Here is a 27687-nt window from a genome sequence, read left to right as displayed (position 1 = left end):
ACTAAAAACAACCTTATTAGGAAGCATTTTTTGCACCCTCTGACAATACACCTCGGCATAAGATTTGTTGTAGTAAGGTGTCACACTTTGACATCAAATGCCCAGCAAATCATATATTTCCAACTGTTCACTTCGACGACCGTGACACTGTTGTTCAGTGATTTAGCAGAAACTGAGAAATTAGGAACGAGTATAGGCCCTTTCCATGTGTTCACTAGGAATGCAGCTGCAATGAGCAAGCTACCAACTACTTCTTGCTTATGTATTTAAAAAAAAAAAAAAAAAAAAAAAAAAGTTTAAAAAGCAAGAGAGAAAATAATGGGTGGAAGTGTAACTGCTGACAATGTAGTAATACTATAATAATAAAAATTCATGATCATACTGGTGAATATCTGTTTGAAAATACAATTAAAAGTAGTGTACTACCTGTACTAAAATGTAACAATATACAATTGAGTTGACTATGATAGATGCAATGATGATGGCATAGGTTAAAATACGTGGAGCAAAATTTAAATCTAACTACCGGTAACAGCTTCTAATGTGACGCCTTTGTCAGGAAGCGGTTGATTTAAATTTATTTTGGTTTCCCAATTTTTTGAAATATATGATTCAAAAGGGAAACATGTTACTTCAAAAATCTTTGGCATACGTGTTTGCTTACATGTTTGGATAAAAGAAAAATGAGAGTTTGATCATTTAGACACCAGCCAATCTAACAGTTGTTCTTCTACATTTGTCCCTTTTATAGATAAACGTCCGAACTCCTGTTTTCTAAGATGAGGATCAACATGGAAAGTCGAACTCTGTTTTTTTTTTTTTTTTTTTGTCTTGGCAGGAGTTTTTTTTTTTACAAATGTATAGGGACGGTTTTGGAGGTAATATTTGATTTACATTTTGCATCAATGTGATGAATTCATTTGTCAGATATGTAGATCATTGAGTTTATAACTTACTTTTTTCAGGATCAAGTGTTTTCCCAAGTATCTTCCTCTCATAAATAGTTACATTAATTTTAGCACTAATTTATGCAATTCATAATCCATGTAGGCTGTAGGGTGTTGTTGCATTATTTAGGACGGTATGCCAACTTCAGTGTTGAACATATTGCCCATACACTGAAGAACACAATTTACTAAGATTTGACAGATTAATCTATTATTAGGCAGTTACATTCTCAACAGTTACTCAGCGGCTAGAAAACAAACTACCAAGGGGGTGAGGATGGCAGGACTTGGGATAGAAAAGGCAGGCTCTCCATGGGCCTCATTGCAATGTTAAGTGGGCCGGTGATATTCATGGGCATTGGGGTGGTGATGGCCACAGGGTGGGCGATATTCATGTGGGCAGTTGTAGGGATGTTGACAGAGGCTAGGTTCACAGGGCCCGTGATGGTGACAGGGTGCTGCAGGTTGACGGGGTTTGTAATGTTGACCGTGCTGGTGGTGATGTTCATCTGAGCGGCAATGGTGACCGGATTGCTGGCATTGCCGCCACGGTGCATGGCCGAGGTAATGGCTGCAGAGTTGGTGACTGGCGTTGTCGTGGCGGAATTGTGCACGTTGTTGGTATCTATGATAAAAAAAATAAAATAAAAGCCCAGTCACCTAGGGATGAATTTTCAGAACTTCTAAACACGTACAGTAAACCCTCATTCATCCTCGGGGTTACGCTCCTGAAAGCCCCCGCAATAATTGAAATTCGCAACTTAGTGGTCAATTATTTATTACATCATTATATAAAATAAGTTTCATATATGCAATACAATGCCAATATGTGATACTTTATTGTGGTGCAGATATTTTATCTGTCCACTTGAGGTCACCATCCACACTCTACACAAACACATGCCTTTGTGCTCTCCTTGGGTGAAGCACACAACAGCACAGATGGACATGGTGTGAACAGGCGGTTTCTTGCCTTAAGCATTGGCACCGTTGCTCACAATGACGGGCCTGGCAATGTAGTCAGCTAAAAGCATTATCGGAACCCAGAATTCATTATGGTGATATTTTTAAATACAGTTACAGTAGTAGAAAATCAAGCTAAACGTTGCTCTTTACTTGCATTTGCGGACCTATAGAAAACATATATTAAGGTGAGTAACTGCACTACACGGACCTAGAGAAAACAATCTGTGATGCACTGAATCTGCAATAAGTGAACCGTGATAGCAAGGGATTACTGTACAGTAAAGCGATCGTTCCAATCAGCTCCGTAATGTTTTTACCTGGGTCACTGGAAATATAAATACATCATTTCAACATTATGCCAACTGTAATAATATTGTTGGAGAAACCTACCTTTGTGAGAGTTGTCAATTAGGACTTGAAAGGAGTTATTTAAAATCTCTCCTACCGTCAAATCACCTAAGGGGTAAATTCAAAAAGCAGGATCAATAGACTAAACGGCTAACTGTCTGATTGCTTAAAAGTTACAATTTTGAACATTAATACATTGTATAAAACATCCTCAAATCTATGTGTAGGAGGCTAGATGAACAAAAATGCATGACTGTTAATAGGACTGTCCGATTAGTTTATGGCAAGGACATTGTCAATGTCAGCAAGTCTTGCCCAAGCAGCAGCATGATTTTTAGCTGTTGGGGCATTTTTTGTCCCAGTTTTATCTAAAATATAATATCAATTATAAACGGTTCAGACAAACAAAAAGTTGAAAAAGCCAATCTAATAAATAACAAGATAACAGCCAGGTAGTGTGCATCTAGCCTGCATGATGGTCCAGTTTTTGTATAAATCAAATCTACTGATCCTGCTTCATGAACTTTAACCTAACACTGGCACAATCATACATACTACAAACATAGAAACCTTAATTTCACCAGTCCTCAAAGAAAACACATCTTCAAGGGAAAAGGTGCAACATGACTAAAAACTGGCCACTTGTGTTTAGTAGAGTCTATAATAGCATGTTTAGGGTTTTTTGCTACCAACTACAGGACTGGATTACCTTTTCGTGGCCCTGAGTGGTTCCACTGCCAGTCACTTATGCCTATTCAAAAATACAGACACATGAGGGGTTACAAAAGCACAGGGCAACACTGCCATCATCTGGGAGCATTGGTTGGCATAGTTAAGAGTATTGAATTTTTGTTAAAGGGTGTTTACCAAGGATGTGTCACAAAGTGGTATAGAGGGTTTAAGGAAAATAAAATATTGAATCTTTATTTGGCTCATTTAGAACCTTATTCAAGACATACTAATCAGAAAATAATAATACACATCGTGCTTGCACCTGGACACGGTCGTTCTTGCGCGCTGCCCCGTAGCCTTTTAACACTGCACCAGTGCGGTGTGAAAAGGCCTTAAGGAGTATTTGATTCATGAGTGTCTTGGACTGCAGAATTTGTTATACCTAATTAACATACTGGCCACTGTTAACCATAAGAGGACTACAATAGAATAGAATAACTGTCGTCACTGTTACAGGAACAAGAAATCAGGTAGGCATCTCACAATTTGCAGCGCTGAGGTAAAAAAATATAAGCACGAAATTATCAAAAACTCACATTTATAGAATATGCAGTTATTCACATTTGGGATCAATGTCCATATGATATGGTAGGAGTGCGATATCTACGTTCTGGTATTGCACAGATTAATAATCTGACAATATTGCACCGATCTTGTTCATTATATCCCACTTACGTGTAAAAGGGGTGTAGTTCTTACCATGGAGGGTTAGAGGGACTAGAATATATAGAGAGATGTCTAATGGGAATGCTACATCTGCTACAATTGATGTCATGTCAATTGTGGTTCGAATCTCTATTACCCCAGAGTTGGAGTTCACCTGAAGAAGTTACAAGTATTTTTAGACCGACTCGAGCGATAGCAACATTATGGAAAATAGACTTTTTAACTGCTTGTATGCAAATTGTTGGATCTCTGGCGTGCCTACCTTTCCATTCAATTGTGAAATAAAACAAATATTTTTGTTAACTGCCTATTTCTGCAAATAGGCCTGTAAACAGGGTTATCGAAATTTCTGGCCCACTGTTATGGAGGTATTTGTATTTAGCGATGTCTCCGCACAGACTCGCTACATTAATTGACAGTGTGATTCCGCAGGATGGTGAGGTGAAGGTTATAAGAGTAAACAAAAACTAACAAAATAACTAACTAAAAGTGAAAAAAATGTCAGTTTTCATCTTTGTTAATTTCATACGTGAGCTTTCTGGGTTGACTTTAAAAGTTATTTCGGAACAAGGAAGGTCAAACAGTCGTCGTAGATTGTAATTGTAGATCTTTTACTGTGTGTCACCTAGAAACTACGTCATCAGGCAGTAGCCAATAAAAAGGCGTTGCCTGATGATGTCACTTTTAGGCCTCCCTCTGCGCTCTCCGCTGGCCAGATGACAGGTTTGACATGGGTCCCCGTCGTGTGTCATACAACTCAGCCTGAAACACAACACTAGGTAATAAACAAGTGTTCTCCTTTTTTGGTTCATATATGAACAAATAGTACATACAGGGGGGCAAAAAAGTATTTAGTCAGCCACCAATTGTGCAAGTCCTCCCACTTAAAAAGATGAGAGAGGCCGATAATTTTCATCATAGGTATGCCTCACCTATGAGAGACAAAATGAGGGAAAAAAAATAAAATCCAGAAAATCACTGTTGATTATTAAAGAATTTATTAGCAAATTATGCTGGAAAATAAGTATTTGGTCACCTACAAACAAGCAAGATTCCTGACTATCACAGACCTGTAACTTCTTAAGAGGCTCCTCTGTCCTCCACTCGTTACCTGTATTAATGGCACCTGTTTGAACTCATCAGTATAAAAGACACCTGTCCACAACCTCAAACAGTGACACTCCAAACTCCACTATGGCCAAGACCAAAGAGCTGTCAAAGGACACCAGAAACAAAATTGTACACCTGCACCAGGCTGGGAAGACTGAATCTGCAACAGGTAAGCAGGTTGGTGTGAAGAAATCAACTGTGGGAGCTATTATTAGAAAATGGAAGCCATACAAGACCGCTGATGAGCTCCCTCAATCTGGGGCTCCACGCAAGAGCTCACCCTGTGGGGTCAAAATGATGACAAGAACAGTGAGCAAGAATCCCAGAACCACACGGGGGGACCTAGTGAATATGACCTGCAGAGAGCTGGGACCAAAGTAACAAAAGCTACCATCAGTAACACATGGGATTCAAATCCTGCAGTGCCAGACGTGTCCCCCTGGTTAAGCCAGTAAATGTCCAGGCCAGTCTAAAGTTTGCTCGAGAGCATTTGGATGATCCAGAAGAGGATTGAGAGAATGTCACATGGCCAGAAGAAATATCGCATCACATGGCCAGATGAAATATCGCATCAAAAGTACGTGAACATACCTCAAGCAATCCTTGAATTAAAGTCCTCTACCGAGCACCGGTGAACACCAGCCCACGTTTTTCCTCATTTTGTTCTTATAATACAAACAGTGCAATCCATTTTTGTCATCGTCGCCATGGTGACGGTGTATCAGGTCACGTCTGAGTTGACAAGATAAAGCCCAGTGATCGTAAAAGACGGGCTGCGTTGGTATCGGAATACAAGATTTTATTGCAGTTGTCTGACATAGTGCAATTGTGAAAGACCAAATTTGTCTTGTAGTCTGATCCACGCATTATGTGTTGTCTGTCCCACACCGCTGACACGTTTTTTTTTTTTTTTTTTAAATAACTATTGGTTGTCAGATATTTACAGCCGGGCAGCGACGTTTCGGACGTTATCTTTTCAGACCCCTCTCGTAAATGAAGCAAGCCTTGATACGCGCTTTGCGGAAACGCACCCCCATTACCCGACACACATTTGGAAGACTCAGCACATCTCGTAACATCCCCAACCACATGCATTTTTCATCCATCTGTTCGTCTGTCTGTCCGTCAGTCTAAGCATGCACGAGTACACTACACCCAAAAACAATGACGCACCACAGCACTGTTGTAGTATCCGTGCATTAAAAGGTTTCTACGATACAGTGGAATGTAATGAATGCACTGCTACAAGAGGTATTGTAACTGTGAGGCCAATTCTTTTATTTCCGTCCAGACTGAACACAACTGGATCTGACATGAAAAGATATGAGACAGTCAGAGATCCACATTTCCAGTATGCATATTAGTTACCCCTCTAAGAATTGAGTACATTTTCTTTGAAGAGACAAAGATTTTCCGAACCAAAGTGATGGAAACTGTAACTATTTAGGGGGGGGGGGGGGGGGGGGGGAATTGTTCAGGATCCACAACATGCAACCTCCTGCGAGAAACCCAGTTGAGACGTCGTCATGGCTTGGGCTTGCATCTTCTAGGACGGGGTCATTAATACTAATCGATGTAATATGAAGGCAGCAGTAAAATGAACTCAGAAGTCCACAGAGATATTTTGTCTTCAATTTTGAAGAAAAAAAAAAAAAAAAAGATGCAACGGAACTGATTGAGAGCTCTTTATTTGTGTAGCAAGATAACGACTCAAAACACGAACAAAACAAAAAGGATTTTGTCAGAAAATGTTTGTAGTTTTAGACTGGCCAAGTAAATCTCCAGATTTATAGTCAAAAGAATACATTTTACCCGCTAAAGAAGTGACTGAAGGTATTATCCTCCAAACAATTTAAAGAGGCTAGGGTAAAATCCTGGAAAAGCATCACAAAAAGAAGAATGCAAAAGTTTGGCAATATCATCCATCCTCTCTAATGCTTATCCTCAATAGGGTTGCGAATGTGCTGGAGCCTATCCCAGCTGACTTCAGGCAGAGGCGAAGCACACTACCATAATTTCTCATATATATATATATAATGCGCAATTTAGGAAAAAAAACAAAATCTTCAGAGGCGTGTATGATACATAGGTATGGCAAAAGTTAGAAAATTATTTTACAATGAAATGTGGTATATTACGAGATACCTTAGAAAAGACAGTTTTAATGTGACGCTATAATTTTGTATTCTATTGCGGTTTACATTAATGAGTATCAGATGCAGATCTAAGTAACTGTTGATCTCTGCCTCTCTGTGAAGCCCTTGTGTGATTAAGGGCTATACAAATTAAGGTTGGGAACGATAAACCGACGCAACCGTCCGTAAAGGTGAGAGATAGGACTGTATCGGTAGCAGACTAAACTATCAATACAAAATCCGCCACGGTAGTAGGGCTGTGGACCTGATATCGCGAATGCTAGGAATCTGTTGCCTGAAGGTTTATCGTAATCATCTCGTAAAACAAGCCCAAGAGGTCTCGCGCTATGCTCCGCAGGTAACATATTTACAACCAAACATAGCAGTGGTGGATCTAGCAACACTACTAGTTTAACTACATATCTTCATCGCGTCACTATTTCAACATCAAATAGCTTTTTCAGTAGTTAAGCTACTTTCGTGGTCACAGCGATAGTAAAGTAGCATTCCCCCAGGAGTTGTAAACATTGAATGTCACGTTACGTACCTTATCTCAAGTCCGCCGTCGACACCGGGGCCGGCAGTGAAATGTGCGCCACAGATAGTAACGATGCAGACAATATGGCAAAGGTATGTACAGCTCGGCAATTTCATTGGGATGTAACTCAGCAAACTAATGCTTCTTCTTAAGTCCTCGCGGTCCACTGATACGTTCGTGTTGGTACTGTGCGACCCTAAATAGAAACTACCTAGAGGACACACAGCCAGGTAAATACCGAAGTTGACACAACAATCGCCAGTTGAACTAAGCTAGTTATTGCGACGTAAAAATAAAAAAAAGTCAGCCTGCACTGAGGATAAAACAACAAACAAAAAAAACATTTTAAAAAAAGCAGGTGTGTGTGCGCCGTGGCGGTCCTATCTTGAATGGCACAGTGTGCAAGACCCCCGATAGCTCTCTAAATATTGTTTCTGCAGAATTTGAGAAGAGAACCTCTTCAAAATTAATTGTTGTGGACCATTTAAATAATTAATTTGATATTTAAACAACAACAACAACAAAAAAAAGGAACACACCGTATTTTCCGGACTACAGAGCACATCGGATTACAAACCGCACCCACTTTGTGTATAATTAATTTTTTTTTTTTTTTTTACATTAGCAGCATCGGACTATACGCCGTGGATATATACGTTGTGAAATTAGATATTGACACAAAGATTTTGTAAATGTTTATTTACATACCTGGTTTCCAAACAGTGCCTGTAACACGGCAGCAAAATGGCTCAAACATAACAGAAAAGTCATTGTTTTTATTCATCCTCCTCCTGTTCACTGAAACCACTGAAGTCGTCGTCTTCAGTGTCAGAGTTGAAGAGCCTCAAAACGTCTCCGTCACACACCATTTCAGACTCTCTGTTGCTCTCATTTTCATCTTGAGACACAGTTACCACTGAAGTTGTGCTGTTCTCCTCACGTAGCAGTCCAAGCCTTTCGAAATCCGTTGGTGATCGTAGATTCTTTCACACTGATCCACGCTTTTAAGATCCACTGGCAGACCTTAGAAAAGGATGATCTTCGCATGCGGCCTGTTTTTCTGAAAGATTTCTCGCCGCTGGTCATCCAAGCCTCCCACTCACCTCGGAGTGTCGCTTTAAAAGCACCACTCTCACTGCTGCAAAATCTTTTTTGTACCTCCAGGAATCACAGCTGGGATTGAGTTTGATCTCTTGATGGGTGTTTTCACAGAATGTGTTATATGGGCCCTCATACTGTCCAAAACAAGCAATGCTTTTTCCGGTGAAAAAAATCCTCCCGGACGCCTACTGTAACACTCCGTCAGCCATTCAGTCATTAAGCTTTCTATCATCCACCCTTTTTGTAAACTTTTATAACTATGCCTTTTAGGAGTTTTTCTTTCGGCATAGTAGTCTGCTCAAAAAAAAAAAAAAAAATCACTATCGGTGCAAGTTTTTGTCCAGACGCAGTGCAGCTCAAAACGCACATGAAGTGCATTCTCTCGTGGGCAGTTACGTGCAGCAGCTCTATTCCCTTCCTGGATGGACGGATCGATGGCTTTCAACTCAATAGCTGCATCATACGCTTTTCGTCTTATACTTTCCATGACGAGGGTGTGAAAAATAAAAAATATTTTGCATTCATGCGTGTCGTGCTGCGCTTTGCGTTGAGCGCGACAAAAAGTAGCGTCGTCTTCTACATGCAGGAGGCATCTGCGCATGCCCAAACCCTAGTGCATTATGGGAAGCCGTCATGTTTTAAGCAGAACAGGTTTTTGTTGTACGTTTAAACAAGTTGGGCCTGTCTTGTTTTTGCACTCATTGCATCCCCTGATAGCCGTTAGCGGAAAAACAAAAATCTATATTTTAGCCGCATCATTACGTAGGCCGCAGGGTTCAGAGCACGGGGAAAAAGCAGCAGTTTATAGTCCGGAAAATACGGTATATTCTATATATTTTATATATCCTGGACAAAAAACTTATCCAGACTGCTCAGGACCTCAGACTGGGCCGAAGGTTCACCTTCCAATAAGACAATGACCCTAAGCACACAGCTAAAATAATGGAGTGGCTTCAGAACAACTCTGTGACTGTTCTTGAATGGCCAAGCCAGAGCCCTGACTTAAACCCAATTGAGCATCTCTGGAGAGACCTGAAAATGGCTGTCCACGAACGTTCACCATCCAACCTGACAACACTGGAGAGGATCTGCAAGGAGGAATGGCAAAGGGTCCCCAAATCCAGGTGTGAAACACCCACTTTAAGGGGGTCTGAATACTTTCCGTACCCACTATTTTATTTTTATTTTATTTTTTTAAACAGTGCTATACAGCAACAATACTCAGGGTTAAGTGGTCTTTTACATGTTTGAAAATAGGGTTAGACAAATGTCATTTTATAGAATTAGGTTAAGTCAAGGTTCTTTATGATTAGCACATCTGCAAATGTTAACTATCAAATTTTTTTCTGCACCGAATCAAATCAATAATTGTATCACTCCCATACTGATTTGAATCATATCTAATGGTTCCGCCTGTAAAGATATTGTTTTTGATCGAATTGCTACTTGTGTATCTAGATATGTATCAAATTGGCCTTATGCCAGAGATTCCCAACCCTAATGCAAATAAACTTGACTCATATTAATGGTCGATGTCACACTGTCTACCACAAATAAGGGAATTGCGCTCACAGTTCCAATACTTTTCGTAGGGAGTGTGTATTCAGTTCTAAACCCCCTCATCTGTCAATGAATTGTGTTCAACTAGGTAAAACTAGCTATTTGCATTTTTGTCACATCTACTACTGTATTTGCACAACCATAAGTCGCACTTAAGTCTTAGATTTTCTCCAAAATGGACGGGGCACCTTATGTGTGCACAGAGTTCCAAAATCTGTAAATGTGTGACTTCGATGAGCCCTCCGTTTGACTGACTGGAAGCATTTCCTGCCGACACGCTGCTTATATAGAGGAAAGGCGGATGTGACTGAGTACAGCATGCGGACGTAAAGGGGGGAGGAGGATGCTAAAAGCACGCCCCCAGTAGGTATATAGCGCCGGTATGTGCAATGTGCAAAACAACATCGGTTTTGCTAAGGATCCCCGAAAATGGCACCTACGAAGAGACACGTTTACGAAGCACAGTTTACACTGCAAGCTGTCAGTTACGTGGAGAAACATGGGAATCGAGCAGCCGCGGGAGAATTCAAGATCAACAAATCCATGGTTCGCAAGTGGAGGAAGCAGGAAAACGAGCTTCGCCAAGTCAAGAAGATGAAGCTGAGTTTCCGCGGAAACAAGACGAGGTGGCCCGCGTTGGAAGACTAACTCGAGTAATGGATTAATGAGCAAAGAACAGCCGGGAGAAGCATCTCAACAGTCACCATTCGACTGGGGTCAATAACGCTTGCAGAAGAAATGAAAATCGAACATTTTCAAGGAGGTCCGTCATGGTGCTTTCGTTTTATGAAATGGCGCCATCTATCCATCCGGGAAGGACTACTGTGGCGCAGCAACTTCTGGCGGATTACAAGGAAAAGCTGGCCATGTTCCGCTCCGACTGCAGTAAAAAGATTGCCAACAAACACATCCAGCCCAACCACCTCACCAACATGGACGAGGTGCCGCTCACTTTTGACATCCCGGTGAACCACACTGTAGAGAAGGGGACCACCACGCTAGTGATGCACACAACGGGGCACGAGAAGTCGGCTTTTACTGTTGTGCTTGGTTGCCATGGTAATGGACAGACATAAAACAGCATTGTAAAAACAATTTACACCACCTTTTTATAGGAGATGAAGTGGCATCACAAATTGTCAAGTTTGTTCTACAGCTATGCACTGCCACCCCGTGCTGTTATACTTGAGTACTGTATATGAATTAATCTTAAACAAATTAACAGAATGCATACAATTGTAGCATGGCACAGCAATTGCAGCATTTTGGTGGGGGAACGAGAAATAAACCATATGCAGTACTTTTAAGCTAAAACTAACATAACATCAAGAATTTCAATATTTATCATTTTAATTGCTCTATTATATAAATTATAGGTTACATTATATCCAAGGCTGCATGCAGAAAAATCGAAGGCTATAAGAGCAACTTTGATATCCTTCAATTTAAATTTTAAACATGCCAAAACCACGTTATTCACCACTGTGTACCAGTACTGACGACATGTATAACACGTGTCCTAGCTTTAATCACTACTTAGAAATTTCTCACACGTTACAATTCTCAGAAATTTCCTGAACTTGTAGTTCACTAAGCCCCTCAAAAAATTCTAGTCGAGTAATATAATTTTTAAAATCCATATGATAATCTGTATTACCGTAATTTCTCGTGTATAATGTACATCCCCCCCCCCCCAAATGTTTTTTTCAAGTCAATAGTGCGCATTATACATAAACACTTCAGAATAATTATTTGAAAAAACTAACAAAATTCAGATAATACTTCATGTTTTGATCATATGGGTAGAAGCAAAATCATGAATTGTAAAAATAGATTATACATAGGTTGAAGGGTTTTCCAGAATTTTGAGGTCAACTTTGGAGGCATTATTAAAGGCATTAAAAGGCAGTGGGCCGAACTTGGCCCACAGGCCGTAGTTTGGAAACTTGCTCACTGCACGGGCGCTTCTAATACCAAACAAGCCCATATCTTCAGGAAACCTATGAGATGTATCAACACTGCAAATACACATTTGACTGGATTGTATTCAGGATTTCGAGTAAAGTCGGAATGGAATTGTGAGTGTTGAAGACAGCCTACCTTTATTGTTACATTGGTTGCTGAAGCTGGCCTGACCATGAGTCTTGAGGTGACTTGTGATGTAGGCAGCACTTAGCATTTTGCCACAGATGTTACAGGTAACTTTGCCTTCATGTCTGATCATGTGGGAGCGTAGACGGTCTTTGGTAGCGAAAGCAGATGTACAGGCCTTAAAGGAAAAGAAAAAAAACACAGATCGCCCCCTCAAATTATTACTTATGAAAAAGCTAGATAGAAGCTCATTGCATGCAAAAAATATACACAAAAACGCTCTTTAAAGGAAACCTTATGACAGCATAAAACAAGTTCTAATATTTTCCATTTAATTACTTAAGAATACACACGTCATTGCAAACTTTGACTTTCAACACTGCTCATTATTTGTAAAGCAGAGGTGGGAGAATATGCATTCATTAAAGATCAATCAAGATGTATAAAAAAAATAGGTAACGTGATCGAAGCCAAGTCGTCTAAATTGTAACCGAATCAAATCGTGGTGACTAAAGTTCCCACCAATAAAGTAAATGCTGAACTTCTGATAAATCTCTCGTATTAGATCGGCAAGTGTGGCCAAATGCTTGAACGCTACCATACATACATAAAGTACATACATACTGCATCTATGGTCACGTTAAATGTGACATAATCACAAAAGGATCTTATTGATTGTGTCGTCATCAGTTACCGTTACTTGGCACTTGAAAGGCCTCTCTGAGGAATGGACATGCTTGACGTGACAGCTTAGGTGATCAGGCCTGCACAGAAAGATGGAGACATTGAAGGCAATTGAGAGAGTGATCTACAGTGTTAGCAAAAAGTAACAACTGAAGTTGGTAATTTCTTAGTTATTGTTTCTCAATCCATTGTGGCGCTATATAAAGGCGAAACCCCCAAATTTCTTTTTAATAACAATACAAATCTCATTGTCTTTTATTTGATTAAAACAACAACACTTTTTGGTAAATAAGCTTTTCTACCTTCAAGGTACTCAAAGCGCTTTAACACGGTGTCCTCATTCACCAACTGAAGATGCAGCATCAGAAGCAAATGGGAGTTCAATATATTGCACAAGGATACTTGGACAGAGCCCAAGACAGAACTCCCTTTTTTTGAAAAAGTACATGGGTTGATTTTACTTTTCTTTTTTAATTCTAAATAAAATGTTCTGCAATGTTTTTTCACAGCGGGCTTCTTTTAGCAATATCGTAATAATGCCGAGAATCTGTATAATTTTGGTCATACCATGATGTGAAATTCTCTACTTGTGCAAGTACTACTTGTGCATGTCCTATTAGTATTTTTTTGTGCATATCAGGTGCATAAATACAGGGACATTGGCATAATTCTCATCTTTTTGGCTCTAAGCACCAACACACTGGATTTAAAATTAAAGAGATGCAGCTTTAATTTGAGGGTATTTACATCCAAATCAGGAGAACAGTGTAGGAAATTAGGATATATAACAGTTTGTATATGCGCCTCCCACTTTTTAGGAGACCAAAAGTAATGGGACAAATTAACAATCATATCAAATTTTCAGATTTTAATACTTTGTTGCAAATCCTTTGCAGTCAATTACAACTGAGGTTTGGAATGCATAGAGATCACCTGATGTGGGATTTCATCCCTGGTGATGCTCTGCTAGGCCTCTAATGTAACTGTCTAATGTAACTGTCTAAATATCAGTGGGCAAGTGAAATGCATTTTCAATTGGATTAAGGTCAGGTGATTGACTTGGCCACTGTACAACATTGAACTTCTTTGCCTTAAAAACCTCTTTGGTTGCTTTCGCAGTATGCTTTGGGTCATTGTCCAGCTGCACTGTGACACGCCGTCCAATAAGTTCTGAAGCATTTGCCTGAATAAGAGCAGATATCTGAAACACTTCAGAATTCATTCTGCTGATTTTGTCATCAGGCATATCAATAAATACAAGGGAATCAGTTCTGTTTTCAACCATCCAAGCCCACTGTTGGCCAGCCATGGAAAAGCTGAGTAGCCAATTGTCCCACTACTTTTGGTCCCTTAAAAAGTGGGAGGTATATTACCAACTGTTGTAATTCCTACACTGTTCACCTGGATTTGGATGTAAATACCAAATTAACATTGAAAGGCTGCAGTTTAAGCACATCTTGGTCGTTTCATTTCTAGTCACTTGTGGGGGTGTTTAGAGCAAAAAAGATGAGAATTCCGTTGAACTTTCTCTGTCCCAAAATTTATAGACCTGACTGTTTCATCTTTAATACAATGTATTGCACCTGATTTACTGCCATTTGATAGTTCTTAATGTGCTCAAATGTGTTTGGAGGTTTTAATTAAAATTAAACAAGAACAAATTAGCATCCACGTACCTGGAGAACCCTTTCCCACATACAGAACAAATATAAGGCTTGTGAACTCCACCATCATGGGAGCGCGCATGATATGTCATTCGATCCTTCCTCTTGAACCGCTGATGGCAGATGGGACACTCAAAGGGCTTCTCATCAGAGTGCGACAGCTTGTGGCGGTTCAGGTGATAAACATCCCTAAAAGCCTTTCCACACATATCACAGCCGTGGTTCTTTTTCACAGGTTTGGGGGGTTTCTTAGGGATGTTCTGCTGCTGTTGGTGTTGCATCGGAGTCATGATACTCGTGCCCGTTGCGGTTGATGTGGTGGCTGTAGTCAATATACCAGCTACAGTAGTAATGTATGAAGGGGTTCCACCATTATCACGAGATACAGTGGATATGATTGGCACCATGGTGGGAGCTGTTTGTGTCTTCTTAGGCCGCGAAACCATCTTAATGCCGGTGTGGCATGACTCGTGTCGCCGCAGGTGGTAGCTGTCCCGGAAAGCCTTGTTGCAATAGCCACAAATGAATGGAGTCTTTGATTTAGGCTCTTTTTTGACCACAGCAAGTGGAGGTCCACCACCACCACCGCCTCCCCCAGTCCCACTAGCCACATTGTCTTTAAGAAGTTCTGCAGCACTGACTGGTGGTTTCTGGTCCAACACTATGGGCAGCACTGGTTTCTGATCAGGCGGCTCTGTTCCAGAAGTAAGCAAAGGCAAGAGGCTGTTCCCGGCTAATTGGTGCTGGTGGTGTAGTGCCTCATTAGCCTGCTACATTGAGAAAAAGAGAGCCAGAGAATTCTTTTGAGTCAAACAGAATAGAAAATCAAGGATGTTTGCATTCAGTGTCCAGAGTAGGGCTGTCATTATCAAATATTTTAGGATGCATCAATTACTCCATCAATTAAGTGGATAACAATATTGTTTTCGGATTACTTTTCATTAACAGGGCTCGAAGTTTACCGATTCCTGATTACCCGTGGCAAGTCAAAAATAGTCACTGGCAAGCTAGCAAAACAACATTCCCGATCAGGCAAGAGTATGTAAAAAAAATAAAAATAAAAAAATAAAAACATTGTATGTGGAGATGTTACAATATTCACGTTTTCACAAAATTAAAAGTGGCTCGATATTATCGTGGCCTTGTCTCGGTATAAAATAATGAGCCATTGTGCTTGAAGTGTAGTTTTCTATACGAAGCCAAGCCGCTTCGCCAGGCTACTAGTCATTTCAGTGTAAACGCACCCGATTGGACGGATAGCTCATGTGACCATGTGTGTGTGAGTCTAAAGGAATACACTGATTGGCTGACTGGCCCATGTGACCACAGCATTGAGAGGAGTGTGCTATCGTAACTTTGACGGCGTACTACGCCTGTCAGAGCGTCACTTCACAATCAACTAGATGAAATCGGGGCGGCTTGTTGTTCACGCCAGCCTCTGTGCCAGCAAATGCAGACCCACAGGTCGGGATCGATTGCCGTGGACCTCCACTTCGCGAAGCCAGCATCCTGGCTCGGTGGCGGCCGCCAATGGGAAGCCCGTGAGTCGGCTCTCCGCCTGTTGCCGCCGCCGCCCCCTCTCTTCCGCCGGATTGTTTAAGCATATTGTAACAGTATCACTCTTTAATGGTGTACTAGTAAGTTGAAAGCCCTGTGAATGAATGTCACACGGAGAGGAAATAACGATTCTCACTCCCTTTAAAACATATACCTCCGCAATTACAACCCCAATTCCAATGAAGTTGGGACGTTGTGTTAAACATAAATAAAAACAGAATACAATGATTTGCAAATCATGTTCAACTTATATTTAATTGAATACACTACAAAGACAAGATATTTAATGTTCAAACTGATCAACTTTGTTTTTAGCAAATACTCATTAACTTATAATTTTATAGCTGCAACACATTCCAAAAAAGCTTAGTCCCAAAAAAAAAAAAATAAGTCCACTCCATATTACTGCAAAAATAAATCATCTTAGGTACTTCCCTCTTCAAATGTAATGTCTGTGTTTCAAATAAAAACTGCTCAGAAAAATCATTTTACAATATCAATATGCCGAGGAAAAGAAACTACGTAGGAGTCCTATGATTAGTTTACAGTCACTTGGCTGTTTCTAAACATGCATTGCCTTTCAGAGTTGTTCCTGCCTTTCTAACTTGACTTTTTGTACTCAAGCAAATAAATCACTGTTAGTAGGCAGTAGTTAGAATAGCAGCAATCTCTAATTTTATAACAAAAAAAAGACAAATTCTGTTAAATTACTGAAAAGAATTTCTCAATGGACAGTTTTGTTATTGTAAGCATAGCATGATTATTATTTATTATTATTACAGCATTTTGGAGGTACTGCATATGAATGTAGACATTGGCTGGAAGGGGATAGAAATGCACAGTAATGTGTGTGACACGTAAAGATCTCTTTTCCAAAACAAACCTGTGGGGAAACGCACAGAAACTACTGAAGCCTATTGGGAAGGACTCGGCGAGCAAGAAGAAAAGAGTGGTTTTTCGGTATTCCTGCTTTCACCTCTTCGTCCCACCTGTACCGTCAACCTACCTGCAGTAGGTTTCTGTGTCGCTTACCATTTGAGTGCACTTGACCAAACAGGGCAAGCTCAAGATTGACACTGGCAAGCAAAAACCTTGCTTCGAGCCCTGATTAACCAATTATTGTTGTTTATTTCGTACTGTTTAAAGATTAGACAAAACCAAACAACTAAGTAAAATCACACGAGAGGGAGTGATGATGTGTACACCGTTTTTGAAAGAGAGCTTCATCTTGGGTACCAATTAATGCGAAGGGCTATTAAGTTTGATATACACTTCTGCGGCTGCCTCCGGTTCAACTATATGTCAATTGCAGGTTATTCATACGACGGCTGCAAGTAAAGATTATTTTGGTAATAGATTAAACTGACAGAGGCCCCCTCTGGAGCCAAGCCTGGAGGTGGGGCTCGAAGGAGAGCATCTGGTGGCCGGGCCTGCACCCATGGGACCCGCCCAGGCACAGCCCGAAAGGGTAACGTGGGTCCTCCTTTACATGGGGTCACCACCTGTGGGAGAGGGCATAGGGTTTGGGTGCAGTGTGAACTGGGTGGTGGCCGACGGCAGGGACTTTGGCGATCCGATCCCCAGCTACAGGGAAGAAGCCCGGGTTGGTGTGTGAGGCTGAGAAGTTCCGACAAGGGTCCTGACTGTTGTTTGTGCCTATCCACCAAACAGCAGTTCAGAGTACCCACCCTTTTAGGAGTCCTTGTATGGGGTACTGGAGAGCACTCCCGCTGGAGACTACAACATTCTGCTGGGGGACTTCAATGCTCACGTGGGCAATGACAGTGACACCTGGAAGGGCGTTATTGGGAGGAATAGAGGTTCACCTCTTTGTGAACAAGTGCGTGAGAAAATAGTCGAATAGTTTAAGGACAATGTTCCTCAACGTACAATTGCATGGAATTTAGGGATTTCATCTACGGTCCATAATATCATCTAAAGGTTCAGAGAATCTAGAGAAATCACTGCATGTAAGCGGCAAGCTCGAAAACCAACATTTAATGCCCGTGTTCTTCGATCCCTCAGGCGGCACTGCATCAAAAACCTACATCAATGTGTAAAGGATATCACCACATGGACTCAGGAACACTCCAGAAAACCAATGTCAGTAAATACAGTTTTGGCGCTACATCCGTAAGTGCAACTTGAAACTCTATGCAGCAAAGCAAAAGCCATTTATCAACACCATCCAGAAATGCCGCCGGCTTCTCTGGGCCCGAGCTCATCTAAGATGGACTGATGCAAAGTGGAAAAGTGTTCTGTGGTGTCTGACGAGTCCACATTTCAAATTGTTTTTGGAAATTGTGGACGTCGTGTCCTCCAGCCCAAAGAGGAAAAGAACCACTGGTATTGACGCAAAGTTCAAAAGCCAGCATCTGTGATGGTATGGGGCTTTGTTAGTGCCAATGGCATGGGTAACTTACACATCTGTGAAGGCAGCATTAATGCTGAAAGGTATATACAGGTTTTGGAGAAACATATGCTGCCATCCAAGCAACGTCTTTTTCACGGACACCCCTGCTTATTTCAGCAAGACAATGCCAAACCACATTCTGCACGTGTTACAACAGCGTGGCTTCGTAGTAAAAGACTGCGGGTACTAGACTGGCCTGCCTGCAGTCCAGACCTGTCTCCCATTTATTATTATTTATTTATGTTTAACACAACGTCCCAACTTCATTGGAATTGGGGTTGTAAACATGCGCTTTACCTTTTCAATACAGACATACATGTGTTTACTTTTGTACTCCATATCCACAAATAAGCTATCTTGCAAATGTGTATGTTTTGATTACAATTTCCATAAGGAAATACTTTAACTACTTGTAACTTGTTTTTAATCAACGTAAACATCACATAATTTATCAAGATGGAGGTCAGTAGTCTATTTAGCACAGTAGCTGCTATTGTTTTGATACTTTTATTGAAGTAACAACTTTATGAAAACAAGTTACAAGTAGTTAAAAACATTTCCGCAGCAAACCAGCTCTGACAGCAAGCTGGCATGTTTTGAAGTGGGTAAACGATGACATCACAGCACGGCGTCAGATAAATTCCCTGCATGCTCAGCGCCTTCCATCCATCCATTTTCTGAGCCGCGTCTCCTCACTCGGGTCGCGGGGGTGCTGGAGCCTATCCCAGCTGCCGTGTACAAGCAACGCAGCGTGGGGTGGGGGAGTAAAACGGACTCGAACTCTGGACAACACCCGTCCATATAGCTGGGACAGTGAGAAAGTTAGAGTAAACATGTCATTAACAGTATTTATTACAGTAATTTAATGACAGTAAGTTAGCACCCATTATTTCTGTCATGTAATGTTGATTTGACCTAAACTTATTTCCGTGGCCAAGTCTTGAATGCCCCCTAGAGGTAATTGGTGTTTTAACTTCTGTCTAAAATGCTAGAGAATAATTTGAGCTAGGCTCCAGCACACCCGCAACCTTTGTGAAGATAAACTGTACAGAAAATGGATGAAGGGATGGACACATTGCTCCATCTTGTGATCAGATCGGTCATCGGTTATCGTTTTTTTGTAAACTTGCTGATCGGCCCCAAAACTCGTGATCGTGTAAAGCCTAGTACATACAGTAACATCATGGCCCACGGGGATTCCAGTCTAACCTCATCTATCAGCCTATCCATCACCAATGCAAACAGGAAGGGGCTCAGGGCTGATCCCTGATGCAGTCCCACCTCCACCTTAAATTCGTCTCTCACACCTACAGCACACCTCACCACTGTTCTGCTGCCCTCGTACATGTCCTGTATTATTCTAACATACTTCTCTGCCACTCCAGACTTCCGCATGCAGTACCACAGTTCCTCTCTGGATACTCTGTCATAGGCTTTCTCTAGATCTACAAAGACACAATGTAGCTCCTTTGACCTTCTCTGTACTTTTCCATCAACATCCTGAAGGCAAACAAAGCATCTGTGGTACTCTTTCTTGGCATGAAACCATACTGTTGCTCGCAAATACTCACTTCTGTCCTGAGTCGAGCCTCCACTACTCTTTCCCATAACTTAATTGTGTGGCTCATCAACTTTATTCCTCTGCAGTTCCCACAGCTCTGCACATCACCCTTGTTCTTAAAAATGGGCACCAGCACACTTTTCCTCCATTCCTCAGGCATCTTCTCACCCACTAGAATTCTATTGAACAAGCTGGTCAAAAACTCCACAATCACCTCTCCTAGATGCTTCCATACCTCCACAGGAATGTCATCAGGACCAACTGCCTTTCCATTTTTCATCCTCTTTAATGCGTCAGATATTTACAGTACTGCGTCAAAAGACAAGGCTAAAAATAAACTAGCTTTTGGATTCAAATATACTGTGCACGATGGCGACGCGGAGTAAATGTCTTTTGCAGCGCCGATCATCGGCGAATTATGACAAAGCTGATCAACCGTTCAGCATAAAATGCTAATTATCGGCAGACACCGATCAGGCCGATAAAATCGGTGTAAAGTCTACTGCCAACTTACTGTAATTAAATTATTTTATTGTAATTAAATTACTTAACACACACCAAAGCTTCAGGGAATGATTCGACAGAACGCTGACATGTTTACATACCACCGTTAGTGCTAGCCGTAGCTTGCTACGTTACATAACGTTTTGTTGCCTGCTTACGAGCCCTAGCGTATTAAAAGTACGTGACCATACATACCTCAAGCAATCCTTGAATTAAAGTCCTCTCCCGAGCACCGGTGACCACCAGCACATGTTTCCCCTTTCTCCCATTTTGTTCTTATAATACAAACGGCGCGATCCAGTTGTTGTTGTTGTCGTCGCCAAGTGTATCTGGTCGCGTTTGAGTTGACAACATAAAGCCCAGTGATCGTAAAAGACGGGATGTGGTGGTATCAGAATACAAGATTTTATTGCAGTAGTCTGACAATGCAATCGTGAAAGACCAAATGTGTCCTGTAGTCTGACCCACGCATTACATTTTGTCTGTCTCAGACGTGTTGTCTGTCCCACACCGCCAACATATATTTTTTAAATGACTTTATTGGTTGTCAGCTATTTACAATTCTATGTCAAATGACAAGGGTAAATATAAACTAGCTTTTGGATTCAAATATACTGTACACGATGGCACCATGAAGTAAATGTCTTTTGCGGAACTGACGGATCGGCAAATTTATGACAATAAAGCTGAGCAGCATAGAAAGATAATTATCGGCCGATACCGATCTAGCTGATCAGATCGGTGTAAAGTCTAATAGACAAAACAAAAAAGCTGAACTCCAGCAGTTCTAGATGTTTCTGAAGAGCAGAGTGGATATTTGCCTTTGGGTATTGTTGGATGTTGTATTTGTATAAGTTACAGCCATATTTATTGCAATGTAAGTTATTTGATGATAAAACAATCGCATTAGTGATGCTAATTTTTGGTAGCCAGTCGATGGTGTTTCCCATTGCATGTTACCGTTAAGAGAGCAGATTTACTTTGGCTAATAAACATTTATGACCAAACGCTTAAAGCAAGAACCCTTTGGCTCTAATTTAGAGAACTGTTCGCTATCTGCCGAACAAAACTGCATGTTCACGAAAGGGAGAATTCTTACATTTACAAGAGAAAACAAAAACTATTGCCACAACAAAATTTGTATGTCACGTTTTCCACATGAGAGGGTGTGCTTGAGCAGCACTTCAACACTTCAACATGGAGCTCATCAAATATTAATCAACAGTAAGCAATTTTGATTAGTTAAAAAGCAGCTAAGAATAAACGAGAATGTGACACTCTGGGATAAGGAAAGTCCACAAATAAGGCGCATCTTTAAGCCATAAAAAACTCAGTGCATGTATCTGGGGTATTTTTCTCCTTACATTTCGCTACATAATGAAACTTGAAACTTGTTGTCACTAAAAAGTGATCAAATATTTTCATCCCATTTCATCTCTAAATTTGCCTCATGAATTACAAAATGTCCCAAATTAAAAGACCTGGTGGATTTAAGTAAATAAATACAGTGGAACCTCGGGTTACAAACTTAATTGGTTCACTGACCCCGTTTGTAACCCGAAATGTTCTTAACCCAAGGTAACGTTTCCCATTGAAAGGATTGGAAATGCAATTATTAAGTTCCAACCCCAAAATTAAATTATACTTACCTTTTTTTTTATCTTTGTGGTGTTAAAAATAATTATAGTACAACACAGAAATAAGTAAAAACACACTATATTAAAGAAATAACACTAAATAAATATGACAGTTTATTGCTCATTAACTGAGGAGGGGAACAGGGAGGAGGACTAAGCTCATTGAAGAAGAGCCTTCTTCCGTAATAACGGGGAAATTCTGAGATTCAGGTGTTTTTTGTTTTTTCCCCCGGCTGTTTCTTTTTCAATTCATTGGTTAAAATTGGAACAACAAACCTGATCCAGGGAAGCGTTTCTTTAAAAAAAAAAAAAAAAAAAAAAAAAAAAAAAAACAAAATCAGAACTGGGATGTCACATTGTCATCTAAATTATTAATTGCTCTGTTGGCCAATTTGATACACATTTCTTTTGATAATTTTTTGTATTGCCTTGCTCACGCCAACACCAGTGAGGACTTTCTCAGTTTTGTCAGTCTAATAAAGAGCACACACAAAAAAACAAAGACACAGCGCCTAACTTAGTTCCATTCCATGACGCAGTCAATGACGGTTGCACAACCCACAGAACTTTCTGCTCATCTATGAAAAGCGCTTCGTAACATTATCTTGAGCAGTTTCCCTTTATATCTTGGGTGCTATTCTGACTTGTTAGCCCTTTGTTTATTTTGTATTTTTTTTTTTTAAAGTTCCGCACGACGATAGCGCACCTCCTTCAGACTTCATAATGTGGCGGCTGCTGTTCGCATTTGGCTGAATGTACGTATAGGCGGAACTTCCACCAAACGAACGCCTCCGTTGAGAGCTATTTTGACGTGATTACGGCAACATTAACCATTTGTTGTTTTAATTAAAGAGATGCTACAATTCAATAACATACATACTCTAAATAGTTTTTGTTTTTTAACCAAAATAGAATGATTTTCAGACTTTTAACGTCAATCACAAACGCTATTAGATATGCACAGAGTCAATGGGTGCCACGTCGCGAGAGTAGAAGCACAAGATTGATCCTTCAGTTCATCCATACCAAAACCGTTCGCAAAACAAAAATAACATGTAACTAGAGGTACGTTTTCTACGATAATTTTGTAGGTAATCTGAATTGCTCGTAAACAGAATGGTTTGTAACTCGAGGTTCCACTGTACATATATTATTGGACATGGTGCACGGGTTGAGTTTTGGGAAAGGTAGTGATGATGCAGAGAAACAGAAGCACAATTTAAAAAAAAATTTAAATTAAAATTAAAAAAAGAAGGCCCTCAACCAAAGATCAGGTACAAAAACAAGGCTCTCGCAGGGAAGGTCAGCATAACAGCAGCTTTTGAAACAATCTGTACAGAGGACATCTTAAGTCTGCAGCTGCTGGCAGGCATTGTACAATTGGTCATGGCAGATTCACAGTGGGATAGACAGAACAGACGGCGGGAGATTGTATGAATATTTTGGCAAGAGAAAAAGAAGAAATGCACATTGTAACTGGCTGGTTTACAACTGGTCAGCTCAGAAACGTGGTGATTGAGAAAGACTAGTTCTTTTCTTCAATTAACATAGGGCAGGGTTAAAGTCCTGACCCTTGGCTTTTCAGGTTCAGCCAAGCATCCCAACACAGTCAGCCAAGCAGGGGAGATGTTGTGTGATTGGTAGTGGGGGGTGGGGGGCAGGAACCAATGTGTTCTGTTTTACCCCACTGTGTTCTTTTATGTACAACACAAATCAGAGCCCTGATACGCTTGCAGCCCTGAGTGGGGTGGGGAACGTTCAGCTGCCACCAGTATCCCGGAGCCGTGCTCTGTGTTTTAGCGTGGCGGAGCGAGTCGGGGGCTGTCACACATTGTCGAATCGCTTTTATATTTGCCACACTGCAGTACTTTGACTAGAATTATTACTGCAATTAGCATTTTCTGAGCATATGTATTCACTATTGAGAAAACCGAAGCCTTCTGTCATACCACGCTGCTCTGATGGTTTTGATACAAATTTGCTCTGAAGGGTGAAATCCCTCTTTCAAGATAAATGACAGAAAAAAGGGAGTAACGGCGAATGGAAGGAAATGTCATCACTCCGTAATTACTTTCATTTGGAAAAAAATTTCACAAAATTTGGAGATACACGTTTATCACTGGACAGTGACAAGACAGTATATAAAACCAACTTGCACACACAAGATTATCTTTCTGTCTCCATTGTATCCCTAACTGCCACAATGGCACCAAACAGCATCACTCTAAAGTTGTCTGTCCACACCAGTTCTTTGCCATTTTTACTTACTTGAAATTTGACAATGTTTTAACCATAAATGCTAAAAAAAACAAAGCTACACACTATTGAGTCTTTGTATTTAACAACTAAGAAGACAATGACGTCATGCTTTCTAAGTGTATTGGTTGCGAACATTAAAAATATTTCTTGTAATGTGTTTCATATATAGGCTGGATCCAGGGACGGGATGGGGTTTATACCATCTTGCTGAAGTGAGAGGAGGAGTCAGGAAACTTATCTGCTGAGTCAGAATTAAACTAAGCTATAACATTATTTAGCACGTACCACAGCAAAACAAATGATCATCCTTCTCAAATAACTCCTACACTATTATATCATGTATTAGAGTGTAGAAATTGTTCAACTTATACCAATTCATACAGACCATAGCCCTATCTAATAGAAAATAAATGCTTTACCATCATTTTGTGGCATATGTAGGCGATTATAAACCTTTAAAGCAGACGCGTCAATGACTCACAGATTTTTGCTACTCGTGGCAGGATTCCGGGAACACTGTAGCTCAACTTCACATAGCTGACGTTATTAATTTTAGATTGTACACGAGTTGAGACTGCTTCTACATCGCTTCTGCTGGTTGCAACTAGGCTTTTTTGGGGCCGATCACCGATCAGCAAGTTTTAAAAAAACGATAACCGATCACCGATCTGATCACAAGATGGAGCAATGCGTCTATTTATATGACTTGTTCATTTATTGTAAAAACTTGTGTACTGTATCCATCCATCCATCCATTTTCTGTACAGCTTATCCACACAAGGGTTGCGGGTGTGCTGGAGCCCGTCCCAGCTCAAATTATTCTCTAGCATTTCAGACAAAAGTTAGAACACCAATGACCTCTCGCGGCATTCAAGGATTGGCCACTGACATAAACTTTGGTCAAATCAACATTACATGGCAGAAATAATGGGTGCTAACTTACTGCAATTAAATTACTTTAATAAATACTGTTAATGACATGCTTACTCTAACTTTCTCACTGTCCCAGCTATATAGACGGGTGTTGTCCAGAGTTCGAGTCCGTTTGACTCACCTCGACCCCACGCTGCGTTGCTTGAACACGGCATTTGCCTCGTGTACATTCTTCAGGTGCTTGATCAAATTTGTTGTGTTAAAGCATTTAGATAACGTTCACCACGATGTACTTCAGTTGTGCACAGACTGCAAATAACTTATGTGTTGTAAGTCTGAGACACCGCAAAATAGTCCCACACCGATGACGCGTTTTTTCACCGACAAGATTGAAAAAAAAACTTTATTGGCTGTCAGATAGTTACAGTACTGCGCAACAAGACGCGTGACAAGGCTAAAAATAAACCAGCTTTTGGATTCATATGCGAAGTCACGGAGTTAAATGTATTGTGGGGAGCCAATCAATGACGTCATAGATCGGATCAGCGACTTATGACATGAAAGCCGATCAGCATAAAATGCTAATTATCGGCCGATAACACCGATCAGATTGGCATAAAGTCTAGTTGCAACCAAGTAGTGCACTCTATTGTTCTTCAACTGCTTTAAGATACAATAAACAGAATTCTATTCAATCAACTAATCAAATGTTTTCACTAAGCTTTTGAAAATAATTTTTTTTCCGTCATAATGGGTAAGAGCGAGACAGCACCTAAAATTTAAGTCAAAGAATCCACAGTTCAGAATAATTGCTGAAGCAAGTGTGACAGTCTTATTCTAAATATTGTTTATTCCTAAATTAGCATTCCATCCATGTGGTCAAATAAATAAATACAAATAATGCACTATCAGCATAATACAGCAATTACTTTTGACTTCAGTTGTGTGCCAAGCCAAGTTATGATTCCAAGCAAATCAAAACCTTCATTAGATCAGAAAATAAAACCTATTGAGATCAAAGTCTCTTTTTTAAGGGTGATCTAATTCAAGTCCTACAAGTAAATGATTATTATTAATCACTATATTTTGTACAACTGGTTTGACTGTTTTGGGGTATCAGACTATGTCAGATAAAAGAAAAGTGTGCAGTAGCTGGAAACATCTTTCTGCAAGCATTAAAGATCTAAGAAAGGAATTGTGCCAATACAATAGTTAAGTAAAGGTACTTTACGAACTTTGAATCCCTCTGTCTTAAAATGTCAGACACTGTCCACCACTAACGTTTAATTTCGCAATGGTGACAGAATGTATTCATTCGTGGTGGTTGTTTTTAAAGGCCACCATCAAGGTAGAGAACACAGTTCTTAACCATGACCATATACTGAGAACTAAACTTTTAAATTAAGTCGTTCCCTGCCTTTGCTGTACCTCAAGTTGTGACATAAGTTGCAAATGGAAAGTGTATTCACAATATTCAATAGTTCTAACTGGTTGGTCATGTTACACATCTATCTATATTATGGCCCTATATTATGTTTTCAAATAAACATAGATGTCTACTAAAAACTGTTACGTCTGATGTACTGGCCTTCCTAAACTTAATTCGTGTTCACGCTTGTTATTAATGCGATGCTCGTGCGGTTTGTGGTAACATCCAAAAGTTTGCAATCGTTGCGTTTTAGCTTCTCGCAAGGGCTCCGCGTGCTATCTATTTTAGCCTCGAGTTTACATCGTTATCAGCTAACTTAGCTTTGTGGTAAACCCAGTTCCTTCCATGCGTCCCGCATGGGCGTGCGCTCATCAAATATACTAAATCACTGACAGAAATCCGATAGGTCAATTGTGAAGGAGAATTCAGCAGTGCTGAGGAGAAATGAAGCCTGCTGGGCTAAACGATGAGCCGACACGCTTAGCATGGCTACATTGAAAAGCATTGAGTTAGCGCGCGCGCAACAGTAGCTCAATGGCGATTTGATGTAAATGCACTGTTTTAAAACACCGAATGATGCAAGTCCATTGTTATTTAACCAGCTCAAACGAAGTGGGCTTCAGGTAATATGTGCACCAGACAAATGGGAAATGTCTTCGATACAGGAGTTTGCTGCTGGATGAGCTAGCTAGCGAGCTAATGCTAAAACCTTTGTTTTGCTGGGCAAACTCTACTTCAGTTTCAAAACGCAATACAAACATCGCTATTTGACTAACATCACTTGCACCTTTCTACAACGTACCTGTATTTTCTCAGACAACATGGGTGCTGTGTTACTTACCTGAAATAAAAACGTACTCCAGCTCGGTTCCATTGCAACTCTTATGCTAAAACCTGCAGGAAACCAAGAAG

General features: G+C 40.5%; 1 protein-coding gene across 3 annotated transcripts; it reads right to left on the bottom strand.

Moving 5' to 3' along the window:
• Positions 1 to 299: 299 nt before the first annotated feature.
• LOC133404949 (vascular endothelial zinc finger 1-like) lies at positions 300 to 27687 on the bottom strand. 3 transcript variants are annotated; one of them, XM_061681488.1, is made up of 7 exons: positions 27617 to 27687; positions 14555 to 15312; positions 12889 to 12958; positions 12204 to 12372; positions 2971 to 3012; positions 2304 to 2369; positions 300 to 1572 (listed from the first exon to the last, which is right to left on the bottom strand). In XM_061681488.1, the coding sequence occupies exons 1-7, from the start codon at positions 27647 to 27649 to the stop codon at positions 1208 to 1210; spliced, it is 1503 nt and encodes a 500-aa protein (XP_061537472.1). In that variant the 5' UTR covers positions 27650 to 27687; the 3' UTR covers positions 300 to 1207. The 3 variants fall into 3 exon arrangements, with proteins under 3 accessions (XP_061537472.1, XP_061537473.1, XP_061537474.1); XM_061681489.1 differs by lacking the exon at positions 2304 to 2369; XM_061681490.1 differs by lacking the exons at positions 2304 to 2369; positions 2971 to 3012.

The sequence above is a fragment of the Phycodurus eques genome, chromosome 7 (genome assembly GCF_024500275.1).
Source record: "Phycodurus eques isolate BA_2022a chromosome 7, UOR_Pequ_1.1, whole genome shotgun sequence".
Taxonomy (NCBI): Eukaryota; Metazoa; Chordata; class Actinopteri; order Syngnathiformes; family Syngnathidae; genus Phycodurus; species Phycodurus eques.
The sequence above is the reverse complement of the archived record's forward strand: the minus strand, read 5'-3'. Positions and strand labels throughout refer to the sequence as shown.

Bases quoted from the DNA above. Each gene is read 5' to 3' on its own strand.
- LOC133404949 (XM_061681488.1), bottom strand. From the start codon at position 27,649: ATGGAACCGAGCTGGAGTACGTTTTTATTTCAG. The intron at 3,013-12,203 runs GTAGGCTGTCTT...ATTTTTGAATAG, and splicing joins CAACCAATGTAACAATAAAG to GCATAAGTGACTGGCAGTGG. The intron at 2,370-2,970 runs GTAATCCAGTCC...TTTACCCCTTAG, and splicing joins CCACTCAGGGCCACGAAAAG to GTGATTTGACGGTAGGAGAG.